Raw genomic sequence first — 17,746 nt, forward strand, 5'->3', positions numbered from 1 at the left:
ACAGTGTTCAACGGCAGAGCATGAAAGTAAGAAGCTTTACAGAAGGCCAACAGTACTCTGTATCCACATCATAGACTTGCGCTACTAGTGTGGAATATTGATTTATATATTTTGACCATTGGAATTTTGTAATTTTGTCAAATGTATTCAATAAAATGTGTTTATTATATATATGACTCATTTGGAGTATTTGTTTTCCTATTGAATTTTCAGATATGTGTGAACCAGGTTATAATAAGGCCCATTGCATTGTGAAGTAGAGTCTGTCTCATTTGTTCCTCCTCTAATAACAGAAAATAGTAAGGAAAAAAAGGCCCATCATTATTCCCTGAACAAGTTAATAAATTCTAATTTCTTATTTTGTCTGACCAGGGAAAATTCAGTAGCTAACCTTTTTGGCCTTTTTATTTAAAGAATATTGACGGAGCCTAAATGATTAAAAAATTACCAAATTGTCCCCAATGAATTTTCTCTCAACCAGCCATATCAGCCCTGTAACTAATTATTCAATCCTGCGGTTCTTTTGGTTGATCCGGCCATGACTCTATGCTGTGTATACTAATATTCAGCGTTAGTTACAGGCCTACCCTGTGATAAAACCAAGTAGTCTTTCCATGATAAAGGCAACGTGATGACGCCGACGTGATGAGCTGTGGTCACGTGATCCTTTCACCTGTGCCCAACCTGTTTATCTGCTGTTGCCGCTCTGAGTCACTGCCGAAGGATACGTTAAAATCCCCGTCGTTTACACTGAAAGTTTGACTTTTCACAGGTTTCGCACAGTGTACCCCTCCGGTTACCGCAGTGTTTTGTGTCTTTCTGTTTGTTCTTTTGAGGTTTTGTTTGAGGTTTAACTCGCTGACTCGTGTGGACTTCGATCTCGGTGAGGTACCATTCTCAAACAAGGAAGTCTCGTCTGCTGAACCTGTCGTTGATGAAGTCGACGGGCCGTTAGTAAATGGCAACAAATGCCCACGGTTGGCTGTTCTGAGAGGTTATTTTATTCTGGATGTTTATAAATCGTATAAAGTTGACTTGTGAGAATCCTGGACTGTCTGTGGAGAGTACCATCTTAACTGGATAAAGCAGCTTCCACCCTCCGCGGGACAAGGTGAGCTATTTGTTGACGGTGAAGCGCGTGCATATAAAGGATAAGATCATCTGAACAAACACGGTGAAGTCTGTCACGTGTACTTACAATATTGTTTTTTTCTGTCTGTGATTATAATAAAATTAACATTTTGGCTGTGTTTTGCGCTCAGCAGGCAGCGTGAAAACCACCGGGGAACATTCAAGCCCCCAGGGGAGATGTTCTTACATTTCACCTATATAAGACCTGCACTGACTTTATGTGTTTTCTTTTTCAGATGAATATTTCTGTGGAAGACATGGATTCATCAGCTGAAAACAGTTCCATTGTTCACCTGCCCTCACCAGTTCTCCCAGAGAAGTCCGGCATCTCCAATATGACCATCATTCGAACCGGCAACGGGTCAATCTTAGAGGACCAGATGTTTCTGAACACACTGGCTGCTCAGGCCCTCTCAGGGATATTTGTCTGGTCTGCCTTGCTCATAACATGCCACCAGGTTAGTGTGTGTCGTTTCACAGGAGCCTTATACCTGAAGAAACCAAAAAAATCACTGTATCTCAGAGCACTAGAGAGTAATATAACCTCACGAAGTGTTTTGCACTCAGTGATGTAAATGTGTAATCAGAGGCGGTTGGGGAGTGAGAGATTGCACCTCCCTTGCCAGAGGACAGAAACAAATTCTTCTATCCATAAAGGCTTATTACCTCACAGCACAGTGCAGTGAATTCAGTGTCTCAGCTCACTTTGCATAACACTGACACTTTGCCTTATCATAAAGTATTTTTTTCTTTTCCCAGCAGGTATTATTCTTTCTACTTTGCACTTGCACTGCCCTGGTGCATTGTGGGATTGTTTTTGCTTACTTTATAGTTGACAGAGGCCATCAGATTAAAAGTGGTCGAAAATCCTTTAGCTGATTAAAGGACAATGAAAGCACAGTGAGCGCTCTCTGTGTGTGTTGCGGGGGAAAAAAGATGGTAAGGAAGAATAAATGGCCCAACACAGGCCACCTTTACCCAGAATCCATTTCATCGCTGTTGTAAATGAGTGTTTCCACATGTGTGGGTGAGTTACCCACTGTGCGCAGATGATAGCTTATCATTATGGTTTTATCATTTGCAGAGAATGCAGTAGGGTGCAGTGTATTATCAGCAGGGAAATCAATTGATATTGAGATAACATTTTACCACATTATAAAGGATGAGGGTGTTGTTTTCCTGTTCGCTGCGGTTTTAATGTTCTGCCGCTGTAATGGCTCCCAGATTTAGTCGATGATTTTATAACCCTCGTATTGAGCATGCATCGATCCCACATCTTCAGGCATGAAGCCATACGCCTCTATCATATTCATGTTAACACACATACGGTTGTAACTGTATCTGTTATGTGGTCTAATTAGTTAAAGAGGTGTTATCACAAGTTTTTCAGCATGTTGCATACTGCGATCCAAAAACAGTCCTTGTTTGGGGATTTGTGACTCAACATCCAGCAAATTGGTTTCTACCTTTTTAATATAGTACTTGTTTGGCCGAGCACTCGCCAGCAAGACATTTTAATTGAACAAATAAACAGCAAGTGTACCGCAGGGAGAGTGGAGCAGGTTTGCAACAGGCATCCTCTCTGTCACACAGAATAAAATGGTCTGCAGGACTGTTGTTGCGATGCTGCTGGTGTTTCATCTAACTCGGCTCCAGAGGATTGCTATAGACTCTTAAAACACTCATTCTGAATACTAAACACAGCTAGACAATGACCTTAGCTCCTCTTTGCTGTAAAGTTGCCAGTGCTTTTCGGACCAGTGGCTCATTTTTCTTGGAGGGCTTATTGGTCCCTTTGCAACTTAAAGCGTTTGGGATTAAGAGCAGCAGACTGGACTTATCTCCTACAGTATGGCTGCGTCATGTTTTGCACATGGCACTCTCATTTTGAATACATACAATCACTTCTGTTTTAAGCTTCTATGTTTTCAAAACTGGGCTTCCTCTGCCCCTAACTCTGCTGTTAAGGCGGAAATGGCACAAATGAACGTGAGTTTTACTTGGGCTGTAATTATTCCGCGTTCCAACTATGAGTTACTGTCAGTTCAGTGTTAGGGAGTCAGGAAAGGGATGTAGGTGTTTCAGGAAAATGGAGGACATCAGTCTACAGCCTCCTTCACTTCACATGTGGAAATAGCCAAATGCATCACAACCCCACCCTCACAGTAATCAGGCTTTAATTCTGCAGCCTCTAATGGGCATTTAATCAAGCTGCATGTGTTGATTAGAGTGAGACTCTGGATGTTGAGCAGTGCTAACATTTAAGCTCTACCAAATGGATGTTTTTAAGATTTAAACTGAAGATATATTTTTAAATAAATGATGTCAAGAAAAAATAATTCATCAAATGACCCCAGGAATGAGCACAATTAATATGCTATAATAGGTATAAAAAGGAGGATGTCTCAAAGGTTTCTGTTCATATTAATTGCTGCCTTTGATTACACCCATTACAAAAGCATGGGGGCATGATTGTCATGAACACCAGAGCAAACAATAGAGCTGCCATCTTTAGTTTGCATACAGTTATGATTTAAAAAAAAAAAACAAAGAGCATATTATTCGTTGTTCTTGTTTGCAAGACGTTAGAGCTAACTTAATGTTGAAGAAGTCTATAAAATGTCAGAATATGGTGAAAAATTCCCATTACAGTTTCTTAAAGCCCAAGGTGATGTCTTCTTATTTCTTGTTTTACCCGGCCAACAGTCCAAAATCCAAAGATATCTAACTTACGATCACACAAGATGAAGTAAAGCAGCAAATCCTCACTTTTGAGAGACAGGAAACAAAGAATGTTTAGTTGCTAATTAATTTTCTGTCAGGTTAATGATCAATTAATTGACAAATCATTTCAGCTCTAGTTATAATTGGGTGGGTGGCTTTTGTAATACTAGAGTAGCAATTTATTTATTTGCTGACAGATTACGTTTGCAGTAAGCTATTGACATATTTCTACTCCACATACCCTGTGTTGGATCACAGATGTTGCTAGGTTATGGCAGTTTCCCAACACCTTAATGTTTCAAAAGCTTTTAATCTGTTAACTTTGGTGGGAGTAACCAACCTGCAGTCACGTGGTAGCATTACCTGAGAGCACCAAGAGAGACGCCTGTACTTTACTCAGACCACAGACAACATATTTGCTTGAGATCAGAATGGATAAGCCAGTCCCTTCCTTAGCCTCTCGACAGTGGCAAATTGTACATTTCAGTAGGATTCAACAATGTAATTCATCATTAAAATGTGGCCCATGGGTGTAAAAAAACTTTCATATGAGTCTAAAAACTAAAAGGTCAATGAATGAAATGAATGATAATCAGATCTTTTGCCATATGCTATGTGTATTCCCCTAAATGTTGTCAGATGTCCTACATTATTTTTATGGAGGCCAGATGGGGCCATGTGGGAGAGTTGTGTATGTGTGCTGCAAACTAAAGGCTAAGACCTTTATCAGCTGACTGTAAATAAAGCTTATTTACTGATTCTATTGTCTGCTTCTGTATGTGAAGTTATAACTGTACAATATGAGGTGTGGCCAATCTAAGCTTAAAGCAGGAATGTTGTGGGAGGTCATTGAAATGGGTGTTGTGCGATCTCCTGCTACTTTGGACAAACTTGCTGCTGTGGTTCGTAGTGACAGATCTTTGCACAGACAGAACAGTCAGTGCAAGAGAGAAATGTACCTATAAATAATACCATCCAGATAAAAACAAAACAGTTTGTCATTAGCTTTCAGGAGGCTGACATTCCACATTGATCACACCCTTTAGGTTTGTACAACCTCAGTGTCAGTGCTATACAACTATTACTGATATTTTTCCTTCTTTTACAAAGGACACTTGAAAAAAAACTAATCATTGGTTTTGATACCTAAAGATGAGCTTATACCCAATAATCTCAAAGTTCAGTGTTACAGTTGCATTACTGTTACTGATAAATTTCTCAATGCTCAAAAAAAATCAAATCAAATAATTTTTAAAACAAAAACTAGACACATTCTCTGGTTACAGTCTCTCAAAATGGAGAATTCACAGCTTTTCTTTGTTGTATATCAGTGTAAGTTGAATGTCTGGACTGCCAGTGAGGCATAAAGGGACTTTGAAGATGTAGGTACTGGGAAATTAAAGTGGGCATTTTAGACAGTAATCTTCATATTAATTAATGAACCAATAGCAATTTAGTTGCAGCCTTGTTAAAGTTAATTTGCCTCTGAGAACTATGGTTTTGTTAGATAGCTGTTTCCATGGCGGTTCCTGTGGAAAATGTAGCTTACATGTGAAATCCTCTCACAATGTAGTCATGAATCTATAAAAATGCTCATCAAGATGCCTGCTTGTTTACTAATGTTTTTCATATGTGTGTGTTTCACTGTAGATCTACACACACCTTCGATCCTACACTGTCCCCAATGAGCAGAGATACATCATCCGCATCCTGTTCATTGTGCCTGTGTATGCCTTTGATTCCTGGCTCAGCCTGCTCTTCATCAGCAACGACCAGTACTATGTGTACTTTGATTCCATTCGAGACTGTTATGAAGGTAAATATCACAAGCTCACCCCTTTAAATTATCTGCCTGGTCAGTTGCTGTGTTTCTGCTGCCCTCATATTTTAGAAGGCTGCCAGGAGAAAAAATAGGAGGAACTTGCCAGACTAGTTTTTCACACCAGTCATTGTTTTCATGTAGATAGACCTCATTATTTGAGGTGTTACATTTCTAGGAGGGGTAACTTTCGGAGCATCAGTTTTTGTGCTTTGGTTGGTAATGTTTGCAAACCTTGGAAAAAAAGAGCCTACAGTGTGGAGTTAGGATAATTTGTTCTGGGTAGTTCTAATGTAATTTTCTATATTAAAATATAATCTAAACATGTCGATTTTATTTTAATTACCTCTGTACAGTGTAACCATAGTTATGTATTGAAGTTTTAAGACCAAAGCACTTCACCAGTGGCAAAGGTGAATCATATGCAAAATGGATTACAAGTAATTTGGGGAAGGGAAAAGTAGGAAATACATTATTCAGGAGATTAGTTTCCAGTTTGCAGGCCAATTTTGTGCCTGATTGATAGTGAAGCGCATCAGAAAGCAGTGAGACTGGAACACCACCAGTGGCCACGGCTAAAACATAATGAACCTTCTCTTGACTGGACACCATCTGCATTAGCTTCACTTAATCCCTCCTTAAATAGCAACAAAGGATTAGGAAGGGATTTCCAAGACACAGAACCCATGGAAGCTTCTTAATGTAAGGACTGAAACATTTATTGTTCCAAAATGTAGGACTAATTATTTTTTATCATGTGGGCGTATTCTCCCCTGAAATGATTTGACCTTTTAAATGAAGTTATACTTGAAGGTGATGAGGAATTATTCAACAGTTAAAATCATGTTTAATATCGGGTGAAAAAGACTGAACTCTTCCTCTTTTGTGTTACAGCATTCGTCATTTACAATTTCCTAAGCCTGTCCTTTGAGTATCTGGGAGGAGAGAGTGCAATCATGTCTGAGATTCGAGGGAAGCCCATACAGTGAGTGCTCTCATCTCAGTCTTGCAGCCTCGACATACACAAGATTTTTAATGTTATGATAGTTTGACTCAGAAGTAATAAATATTTAAGCTTGAATGGTATGGTTTAGGTCTCATATTTACAGTCACAAAAGGTGCAATGTGCACCTGGCTGTCCTTGAATTAAATATAGTTTGAACACCACAGTGAATGTGCTGGCCATAAACAACTGCTGGTGTATTAATCTGTGACAGTTATCCTTTATCTCAGGGCTTTTGACCAGCCTTGATAGGCTGTGTTTTATGGCTGACTCAGCCACAGGGCAGCAGCTCTTTGCCAGGTTCTTAAGACAGCAGAGACACTAATGTCAAGTCCTGATAAACGATGGCATTGCTTAACACCAGCCAGTGGAGACAGGGTATAAATTTGATGTCTTGTTTTAGAATAGTTCACTGCACTGTGTTGCTGTTACATGTCCTTTAGGATCTCCATAGACAGCTGAATATTTATTTCTTAAATCAATGAGAACTCCAAATTTCTAGAAAATAATTAAAAATGCTGTAATTTCCAGAAAGCATTTAACACAAGGCATAGTCTTGACTGAAATAAGGGTGTAACTGATTCTTGTTAGTGCTCAGGTTGAGTATGTTTTGATTAGCAACATGTGAGATGAATTACTTTATGTTCACCATTAGCATGCTCACAGTCTGCGAGTTATCACCTCATCACAGCATATTAATAGCACAGCATTATTAAGCTCAGGCATATTAAATTAATATTGTTCATACTGTATATACTAGATTTAATTTCATATGTCAGGTTCCCCTTAATACACAAGATTAAGTGTGAGCTGCTTGAAAATGCATCTCAGATTTAGTCAAGTTCTGTAGGATTCAAGGCAAAGAACAGCAAAGAAAAGATTCAAGGCAAAGAACAGCAAAGATTAAGACTGACTCTGCAGGCAGATCTCAATTTGTTTCTCAAATGTACTTTGACTGCAACTCTGTGCTCTGATTTGCAAGTGCTCAGGTTGCATTTGACCTTGACCTGACTGTATTTGAAAAACAGAAGAAGAAAAAAACAGACAGAACAATTAGAGATGGATACATTTTGTAATGATATCTCAGTATAGTCTGATGGTTTAGAGAACCTAAAGCAGGCTGAAGGTGCTGTGTAGTTGCATCAGACTGACTGGGAGTTATTGTTTAGGAAGAAGCTGAGTTTAGTCCTAATCTTCCTCTCTGCTGCTGCCTCCAGGTTCAGTCCTATAGTAGAGCGCAGGCTATTTCACCAGTTTGTTTATTTCATCTGCTTTGCTGCCTTTTAAACACATCACCACTGATTTTAACATATTGTAAATTTGTCCTCTTTGTTGGTGATGCTGTTGTTTTAGCCTCAAGCTATTTCATGTCCCAAAGACTCCGTAAAACCAAGAAGCATTTAAATCCACTGTCTCACATGATATTTTGACCTACTTTACTTACATTGTTCTACAGACATATTAAATAACAGCAGTGTATATGTTTTAGATTAATGCTCCAGATACCACTAGTCCCAATTACAAATGAATCAAAATGAAGTTTATTGTATGTGTATCAGGAATTTTCAGTAGTTGCATACAGTGTGGTGTAAGCAGCTTGTCTGTCAGTTTACATGATTGGTTCTTTGTGTAGCTCTGCATAATTCCCAACTGGGATTTTGTCATCAAACCAGCTTTGCATGAACAACACAGGCAGTTTTCAGTGTCAGTTTTTGACTGTTTTTAACCCTATATATGTTATATATATTTTAGTTCTAACATATAAGTAAATGATGTGGTTAAAATTTCTAACACCTTTCAATACATTACAGTCAAAACAAAAAGTGAATTACAGTGGTTTTATTACATGACATTTGTATTTCTGTTTTACCCTTTCTGTTTTCTGATGCCTAACATCTGATGTTTCGGTGCTGACACAATTCATAACACGTTTTTTTCTTGTTGACTTCACAGGTCAAGTTGTCTGTATGGTACGTGCTGCCTCGTTGGTATGAGCTACTCCATCGGCTTTTTAAGATTCTGCAAACAGGTGAGCTTCAGTCATCCCTTTATCTCTTCTCTGGAGACGCTCTTTTCGACCGCTAAAACAAATTTACACACAGTGAAAACAAGAATCCATCAAACAGGACAAAACAGTACCGTGACATAAATTACCATTCTGTCCAGATCTCCAGGCTGCTTAAAAATGACAGCTGTTACCATTGGCTGTGTGCATTTCAGAGGATAACATCCACTGGTCTAAAAAAAAAGGAAACAAACAAAAGCAATTGAGGCCAGGTGAAAGTAGCCTGATAATATACACAGAGAGATGATATGAGCTGTCAGCGCAGAGCTCTCTCCCAGTGTCTTGGGATGCTGCACCAGCTCCCTAGACTATTGCTGATGGAAATTGGAACTGAGAGTTATGTCTTCAAAACAAAATATATAGTGAAATGAACATTTTTTTTTATAAGTGGCAAGTGATAAACACTCAGTGCGCCTTGACAAGAACCCTGCGTGAAGTGTTTTAAAAAGCAAAACCTTGCAAGTTTTCTCTGGTGGCATTGCTGAAAGATTTAGTTAAAGAATATTTCTCTGTGAGAGGACAATTGAAGAGTAGCTCAGCAGATTTTAAAAAGAGCGTCCCATTAGGTTTTAGTAGTTTTGTTGGGAGGCTTGGAGAAAGGGCTGAGCACTGAGGTATGTGCTTTTACAATGGCTCACCCTCACTGTCATTCAAAGCTTCAGAACACGTCAGAAATGATTAAATGCTGTTTTGCAGGTCAACTCCCGCGAAGCGAAGGACTAACTGGTTTTGGAATAATGGTTAGCTGCGGTCATACATATTAATTTATGAAGTACTCCAATATATTGATCACAAAGTGACGTGGCTTGCAGTTAGAAATCAACAGTGTGCTCTCTTTGAGACAGCCTCAGATGAAATGAAGTCTCATCTGGGACTTAAGTGAAATATCAGCTAATCACAGAACAGATAGGACACAAGATGTGAAAGGCCTTGATCCATTTTTTGGGGAGGGTGGGGGTAAAAAACATCAAAATTCTTTGCACATTTTGGGGAAGCTTTGGTGTGTGATTAAAAGAGGAGTTAACAAATGAATCACTGATATGGAAAAGCAGCTTAGAGTTATGGTGGTTCTCTGAGATAAGGTTAGAGGATGAGCTGCTCTTGCATCCTAAACTGTTTTTTGACATTTCAGTTTTAAGTCCTTTATCACATTGTAGGACACTTAAGGGCCTTATTTTCCGGCACAAGTTGAATCCTGTGGAGCCCAGGGGCAGCTGTTCTGCTGGTGAGGGCCACTGGGGTATCCAAAAAAGTAATACAATAAATAAACTGCAAGTGCATGTGGGTTTGACTGACTAATGTTTGCAATTTTAGCAGCATAAACCAGGCGCTACAGCTCAGACTATATCATTAGTACGCATTTCTTATTTTAAAATCCATTCAGTATATTACTAGTCTGTCAGAAGGTGGAGTTGTGTTGACCTCAAACACTGGCCAATCACAAGAGCTCCTCTGTGAATCTCCATAACCCCAAAAATGATGTCAACATCCACATGTCTTACCTGTGACTGTAATTATGCAAAACTAGAGTTATTTATCAAACTATAAAATGTATTTTTATTATTCTGTGATACCCTATTTAGTTTATTTACAGAGCTGCTATGCTAACATGCATTGTGACTGTTTGTGCTTCAGCTTTGAACCAGCACTAAAATAAGACCCTTAATGCATTCAGTTTTTCTTCATCCTTTTCACTACACGTGTGATCATTCAGCAGTGGCAGGGGTGTTGTTTTTAGGTCGCTTTTGTTTTCTTTAGGTTTTTTTTTTTTCTTTGAAGGGAAGAACAGCAATGACAATACACAAGCAGTTGATATAAAAAATTATCCATAAATTTCTTGCTGTTGAGTAGAGTTTTTATCAGAAGGGCCTGCATGAGTTGAGTTGAGGGAGGAGTGTGAGGCAACAGGACAATAAAAACAATGGCCTTGCAGTCTGATACATAGATTACTGTTATCAATTTAGAAAGATTGGCTTTGGAGGTCTGTTTGTAATACACAAAGCCTGTGTTAATTGCTAACAAAAATTTGCACATTGTCCTAAATTCACATAACCCCTTGATGCACTGGTTTGCAATAGAGCTGTTAGTCAAGCCTCTGACGAGGTAGCGTAATATCTCACAGGTACAGCATTAACATATCCTCTTATCTTACACTTGTATCGTGAAGAGCACACTGATACTCACATGTAGCTTAGTATAAAAGTTCATTACTTGGTCTGTATAGAGCCTGTATACAAGGATGCAGTACTGACTCTAAATTAATTGAAGCAGAAACCACGGCTGACTTTTAATCCACTGGCATTACCAACGTGCATTGTGTTTTGAATATCAAGCATGTCAGGAAGCATCATGCTAAATTATTTGCTTTGAGGATATTCACCGTGACAAGCTGGCACTAGAACAAGCGTAGGGCAAGCAAAGACTGTCAGTACTAAAAGCTTCAAAGTAAATCAGTTAATATGAATGATTATCAATGTCATTTTGTAAAGCCCACCACTGAATCTGGCCATTCTGAAAAAGCCTGCCTGCGGCTCATCAAGTCAAACACTCTTGGTCTGTTGCTCTCAAGTGCTGCAGCAGTGATGGAAGTTTAGAGCAGCCTCTGTCAAATTGGTTGGCTCAGGCTTCAATACACAATTCAGCAGACATCTGTTCTACAGTCTTATATTGCATTCAGGTCTATATCACCCTCCAACCTCTGTTGTTCCAACCCGTCCCCATCCACATCAGCATTACAAATCAGTATCAGATGGGTTTCAAGGAAAGACAGCTTTAAAAATAATGCATTTTGTGTGTTTAATGACCTTGATAAGTTTGGAATTTTAACTTTTTAATAGTGTGACATTTTAGGAAATATGCTTATTTTCTTCTTTTTTTTTCTTTTTTGCTGAGAATCAACTTAACACAAAGACTGGAAATGAGGAAACAGCCATCCTGGCTATGTCTAAAATCCACCTAGCACTACCTCTAAAGCTCACTAATTAACAGTTATATCTCATTTGTTTAATCTGTACAAACATCGACAAATTGCTGTTTTATGAGGGGTTATTTGCAGGACTGTTTCAGCTCTGAGCAGTTGCCAGGTAACCGCAGAGATTCCAGGAAGTAACTGCACAGAGCCAAGAAATAATCCAACACATAAACTCAGCTGCTCGTAAAACAGTGAATTGTAGTTTTAACACTTAAGTTTTGTAACATGTTAATGAGTGAGCTTTAGAGCTGCTGATGAGTGGATTTTTTTACCTCTGGACAGAGCCAGGCTAGCTCTTCCCAGTCGTTGTGCTAATCTAAGCTTATCAGCTGTTGGCTATAGTTGCTGTATATGTAGCAGACAGATATAAGAGTTGTAGCTGTCATATACAACGTGTCAAACTATTCCTTTTAATTGTAGCTGTTAAGATAAGACAGAGATGACAGAAATGTCAGTCCCAGTGTTAATTGAAGGACTGAATAGGTGTAGCCTCATTTGTTCGATGTGTGTGTGTAGTGGAAAAAAATCTAATGCATAGCTGTAATGATGAAAGTGAGAAATGGCCTCTGGTTAGATTAAATGGATTGGGAGACATGCTCATTGTCAATGAACAGTTACTGATCTTTCCCATCTAATAAGATGTACAAACAGATCCCAATGCCCTTCTTCATCCTTCACCCTCCTCCCCCTGCATGGTGTCCTTGCTTGTTCTGGTGTTTCATTCTGAACTGTAATGTGTTCTCCAGGCGACTCTCCAGTTCTGCGTTGTCAAACCCATCATGGCAGTCATCACCATCATCCTGCAGGCCTTTGGCAAATATCATGATGGAGATTTTAAGTGAGCAGCATCTCTCTCTCTTTGCATTTCATTCTTCATGTATCTTACGCTTCCATGCCATTGCCAGCAGGCGTGTTTGCTGTTTATGTGCATATGGAAACAATTTGCAAATGGAGATAATTGTATCACCTCCTCACAGCAGGCGCGATGAAGATGTTTGGAATTAAAGGGTTTTATTTCAAGCTGAAAGCGCTGGGTTCAAACTTTGCAGGTACTCTGCCACATGTTGGCCCAGTTGTGTCACTGTCCCAGCCATAACCGCAGCCTCTCGGGTATTTTTGGTATTGCAAAGAATGATTCAGGAGTTTTTCGCAATATGAACTAAAGAAATTACATTGCAAGTTGTTCCCAAATGTACTAAGTGTTCTGAAATGAAGCCCCTTAATTCTTATTGTATGTTACACCAGGTGAAGCACAGCATTATAAAGCCAGATGTATTGTTTCATTTCATATTTTTTACTTTGGATGTCAAGTGATACAAAGGCTGGGGATAAATTGCAGACTGACAAATTTAATTTTTGTGTATTTCAGTGCTTCAGATAAGCCAATAAGGGTCTCAGCAGAATATGGATGGGATGATATATTCAATAAGATTGTCTTTGGTGTGTAATCAAAAGCTATAAAATCTGCAGCCCATAAACTCTGCCAGACTTATTTTCAGGTGCTCTTCTCCGCCTCTGAGTTGAGTATCTCTTTCTGGAGAATCAGCTGCGACAACACTTGTTTCTGAGCTACTTGGGAGAAGCAGAGTTCAACGAGGGCTTAAGACAGAAGTTTTCCAGTCAGCATTATATCGTCACCCTCTTACTGTCGATCTGAAAAATAGACATGAATAAATTCTTCAACAGCAAAATTAGCAGGCAAAAATAACTGTCTTTCTTTAGGCTCTTCAGCGAGACCTTGATGATTCACAGATTGTTTACTTATATGCTTTCATCCATCCACGCGCTTTATACTGCATGGGAGTAATTATTGTAGTCACAGCTGCGTCTTCAGAGAGGCTCTTCAGAATGCAGAGTGTAGAAAGGCAGGCTGACAATAAAATATAGACAAATCTGCCTGTTTATCAGATCCATCCTGAAATAAGGACATGTACAAACAGCCTTTATTAACTTATTGCTCAAAGACAAGGACAAAGATTGTATTACCTGGTACCCATGCAGTATGGCTGGAAACACCATCCAATATAAGCTGGTGGTCTTTTTCATTCAGTCCAGCATAATAAACAGAGTCAAAAACCTTAAGGAATTCACCGCACACAGGCTTGTCACATGATCACAGACGGAAGAATGTCATATAGTTGTAAATTTACCACATATGTAAAGCTGGCTGTTCCCTGATTCTGTCTCTGTGCAGTGTGAATGGAGGATACCTGTACATCACAATCATATACAACTTCTCAGTCAGCCTGGCCCTCTACGCTCTCTTCCTTTTCTTCTTCGCAACAAGTGACCTGCTCAGGCCGTACGAACCGGTGCTCAAATTCCTCACAATTAAATCTGTCATCTTCTTATCCTTCTGGCAAGGTAAGTCCACATCTTTACTTTTTTATGTATCTGTGTCCGTGCATAAAAGTACAAATTGATTGATTGAAAATGCTGCTGCTTTGGTAGGAATGGTCCTCGCCATCCTGGAACGATGTGGCGTCATCCCCAACGCGCTCTTCATCGACGGACAAGAGGTAGGTGCCGGCACCGTGGCGGCAGGCTGGCAGAACTTTATCATCTGCATCGAGATGTTCTTCGCTGCCATTGCCCTCCGATACGCCTTCACCTGTACCGTCTACCAGGAGAAGAAAAACGAAGTACCAGGTGAGCGCTGCAGTCTGTGCAGACAGCAGTGAAAAGATCATTACCTCTTGCCCTCACCTTGGAAATATGTTGACATGTTCCAAGGCTAATTGCCCTTCTGGAATAAGGACTGACACAGGTGTAAAAGTGTTAGAAGTAATGGTAATTGCATTGCTCTGTGCAGCCATTTAGACCAGGCAGGCTAATTTTTAAAGTTAGATTCTACATCCTGTCCCTCTATTTTGACTAATATCCAAGCTGGAATGTCAACACACTGTATTTGCAAATTTATACTTAAATGTAGTGCTGTCGTGAGCTGTGTGTTAGGCAGGCAGGAAGTCAGCAGGGTTAGCCATCAGCCTAAGGGCATACATTGTTTCTCATGGCTCAGAGGACAGTTGCCATTAAAGCAAAAGCAGAGGAAGATGAAGAGGAATTCAAAGTACAGTACAGTCACTAGCAGGGAGCGAGTGGCACCCCTTTGACGTCAATGCTGCTTGCAAGTAAAAGACAAATGGAAGCCAAGGGAAAAGCCCTATGCAGTGGTATCAATCATTTTGCCATAGGAAACCCTCTGTCCCCTTGAGCTGCTTAATATGCAGAAGTACTGGAAGTGATGATGAAAACTGAAAGCTTTTCCATGTCAGCCTGATGTGACTGTTCATTTTTTTTACTCGAGATGAAAATCAAAGGAGATAATGACATAAAATGAAAGGTTTTTATCCTTTGTCATTCTTCCTGTCCATATGGAATGAAATCCATGCTGCCCAGTTAAAGGATAATGATAACTTTGCTCCACAGCGTTGGACAGCTGATAATTACATTTCTTTTTTGTGATTGTTTTATTGTGTCAGCCATCCCGTCCCCTCCTATAACAGAACTTTTCGGCTCTAAAATTAACAGTCTCCTTCTGCTGCTGCACCCCCACCTAACAGGGATGTGTGTGGTTGCAGAGGTTGCAACACCTCTGGATTACCGTTTCCTCTGCTTCAGCCCTGTGGACCAGGCAGCCTGACTGTAAGGAGAAACCCAGCAGACCGTGCCTAACTGCCTTGTACCCCCACCCCACCTTGCCCTTCTCTTTGCCACCTCCATAAGCCAATCCAGACAGCACTGCCATTGACCCTGAAACAGAAGGCTGTGGATGTCTGCTGGTTCTCTCTCTTTTTTTTCCTTTCTTTTTTTTCTTTTTTTTGCTTTTTTTCTGCTTTGGACACCCTTTTAGTTCTGGGCTAAATTCAACCTGGTTCACAGCTGGGTGCTGAGGGACCATCAATGGAGAGGGTGGCCGTGACTGAATTCTGCTCAGTCCATTTATAGACTGCAGCCTGTGGAAAGGCTATGATGACAGAAAGAAATTGTGTTTGTGTTTTGTGATTTTTCTTTTTTTATTGTTTGATATTACTGCTATTATATCTTGCTGTGGATAGTTTATAGAATAGTATCAATGAAATGTTTAGTTTATCAAAAATGATTTTTTCAATAGATGAATCATTTAAAGACCCTGAAAACATTGTTTCCATTTAACAATATAACAATAATCAGTGTTTTATCTGGTGTACACCTTAATCTAGCTTGTGAAACTAGTATGCTGCATTTTTCCATAACTCCTTTTTTGGTATTTAAAAAGTAATGCTAGTCAGCACTGTTTAATGACATCCACTTCCTGTTATTTGTATTCAGATGCAAACACTGATCCCTTTGTTTCAGGTATTTAAAGTTGTCACATGTATTGTTGCGTGAGTAATGAACTCCCTCTGTCCCTGTTCCCTGTGTTGTATCTGCAGAGAACATCCCCCCGATGCAGAGCATCTCCAGCGGTTTGAAGGAAACCATAAACCCTGGAGACATGGTGCAGGATGCCATCCACAACTTCTCCCCGGCCTACCAGCAGTATACCCAGCAGTCCACACAGGAAGTGGTCCAGCCCAGCACGAACGGGAAAGTGGCCACAGGCAACAAGAGCTCCCGCAAGTCTGACAAAATCATGCTGATTACCTCTGATGATGAATTCTAGGCTTTTTCCCAGCAAGATCCAGGTGTTTGTGTCCTTGCCACCCCTATCTCTGACCCCCTGGGGAAACAGCTGTATAGCATATCGTACAGAGCTGGATTGCGTCCAGGTGTTTAATTTTCATTATCCCAGTATTTAAGATGGACTGCTTACTTCTGTCCCATTTTAATGAATAATTTAAGCACCAAGAGGAGGATGAGATTAATAATAGTTTTAAAATTGATGGTTCAATGACCATAGGACTGATCTGCCAACATCTTGGCAGTAATAATCACAGGAAAATGACATATCACCTTCATTTTATCAGAGGAGTCTGGAGCTATGCGTTTGCTTTAAATCAAGCTGCTGGATGTCCCTGATCCTGATTCTGTTTCTGTCATCATGTCAGTGCTCGCTCTCTGGCCGTCTGAAGTGCGTTCCCTCTGATTCACGTCACTTTCAAAGAGGAGATGATTAATATGTGACTCCAGGTGGGAAGCAGGGGAAAGCCAGCGATGGCTGAGAATGACACTTCACGGACTGTCTCGAATCTGCTCGTTTGAAGTATTTGCTGAGCATTCCTCTGCATGGTTTCCTGACAAATGGAAGGATTCGACACATTAGTTTTGGAGCAGGCACTTCAAACTGCAGACTATAGCACTTCGCAATCTTTTGTTTCTACCACAGCACGGACAAATTGGATAAACCTGTCTCCTACAAAAGTGGGAGTTGTATTATTCTCATTAATTTTCCCAGCATGCAAAAGCGTGTAATTCAGTGCAACTAGACAGCCATTCAACAGACGATAACAATTAGTCTTTTTGCAGCTTCTACACTATGATAAATGATTTTGGCAGAGCCTTTTTGTGTTTGATGTGTTCACACCACTATTCATGTTATAATTCCATCTTAAAGGGATTATGAAATATGTACAGAATTTGATCATTGTAAATTGTGGTGTTTAATATTTCATTTGTTTGTTTGAATTATGTATTGGGAAGATCTTAATGTATTTAATGTGTGCAGTTCAGATGTAGTAAGATGAAAACCAAACCCTGTGTGGTGAGAGGAGAAACACATACTAAACAGTGTGCTTTAAGAGACTTTTGGCAGTTTCATCTCCCATTTTTTTCTACTAGTTATCTCTGTTTGTCACATGGGAGACATATAACTACAGTACATTAGTTATTGAGGACTAGTTTGTATAGCAAGTCATAGTTAGTTGAATTTTGATACCCTCTTGTGCCAATGATAGCTGTCTTTCTGGGAAAGCAGAAATTTACAGTTGGGTACAAAAATATACTGAATAGTTGTGACTAATGTCTGTTAGTCCAGTGTGGAACTCGTGCAAAATAAAATGTTTTGCTTCTGTAACTCACTTACGTTGAATCGAGTAATTATGCACTTTTAGA

The 17,746-nt window shown here is 39.7% G+C and overlaps 1 protein-coding gene across 2 annotated transcripts; it reads left to right on the forward strand.

Moving 5' to 3' along the window:
* Positions 1 to 647: 647 nt before the first annotated feature.
* tmem184a (transmembrane protein 184a) lies at positions 648 to 17,712 on the forward strand. 2 transcript variants are annotated; one of them, XM_018701878.2, is made up of 9 exons: positions 648 to 1,174; positions 1,368 to 1,589; positions 5,506 to 5,671; positions 6,569 to 6,659; positions 8,631 to 8,706; positions 12,460 to 12,551; positions 13,908 to 14,077; positions 14,165 to 14,362; positions 16,129 to 17,712. In XM_018701878.2, the coding sequence occupies exons 2-9, from the start codon at positions 1,368 to 1,370 to the stop codon at positions 16,356 to 16,358; spliced, it is 1,245 nt and encodes a 414-aa protein (XP_018557394.1). In that variant the 5' UTR covers positions 648 to 1,174; the 3' UTR covers positions 16,359 to 17,712. The 2 variants fall into 2 exon arrangements, with proteins under 2 accessions (XP_018557394.1, XP_018557385.1); XM_018701869.2 differs by having other exon boundaries at positions 649 to 1,111.
* Positions 17,713 to 17,746: the final 34 nt, after the last annotated feature.

The sequence above is a fragment of the Lates calcarifer genome, linkage group LG11 (genome assembly GCF_001640805.2).
Source record: "Lates calcarifer isolate ASB-BC8 linkage group LG11, TLL_Latcal_v3, whole genome shotgun sequence".
NCBI lineage: Eukaryota > Metazoa > Chordata > Actinopteri > Centropomidae > Lates > Lates calcarifer.

Excerpts from the sequence above, each read along its gene's own strand:
- tmem184a (XM_018701878.2), top strand. The coding sequence starts at position 1,368 with ATGAATATTTCTGTGGAAGACATGGATTCATCAGCTGAAAACAGTTCC. Across the intron at positions 1,590-5,505 it reads TGCTCATAACATGCCACCAG|ATCTACACACACCTTCGATC; the intron begins GTTAGTGTGTGT and ends GTTTCACTGTAG. Across the intron at positions 8,707-12,459 it reads TTTTAAGATTCTGCAAACAG|GCGACTCTCCAGTTCTGCGT; the intron begins GTGAGCTTCAGT and ends TGTGTTCTCCAG.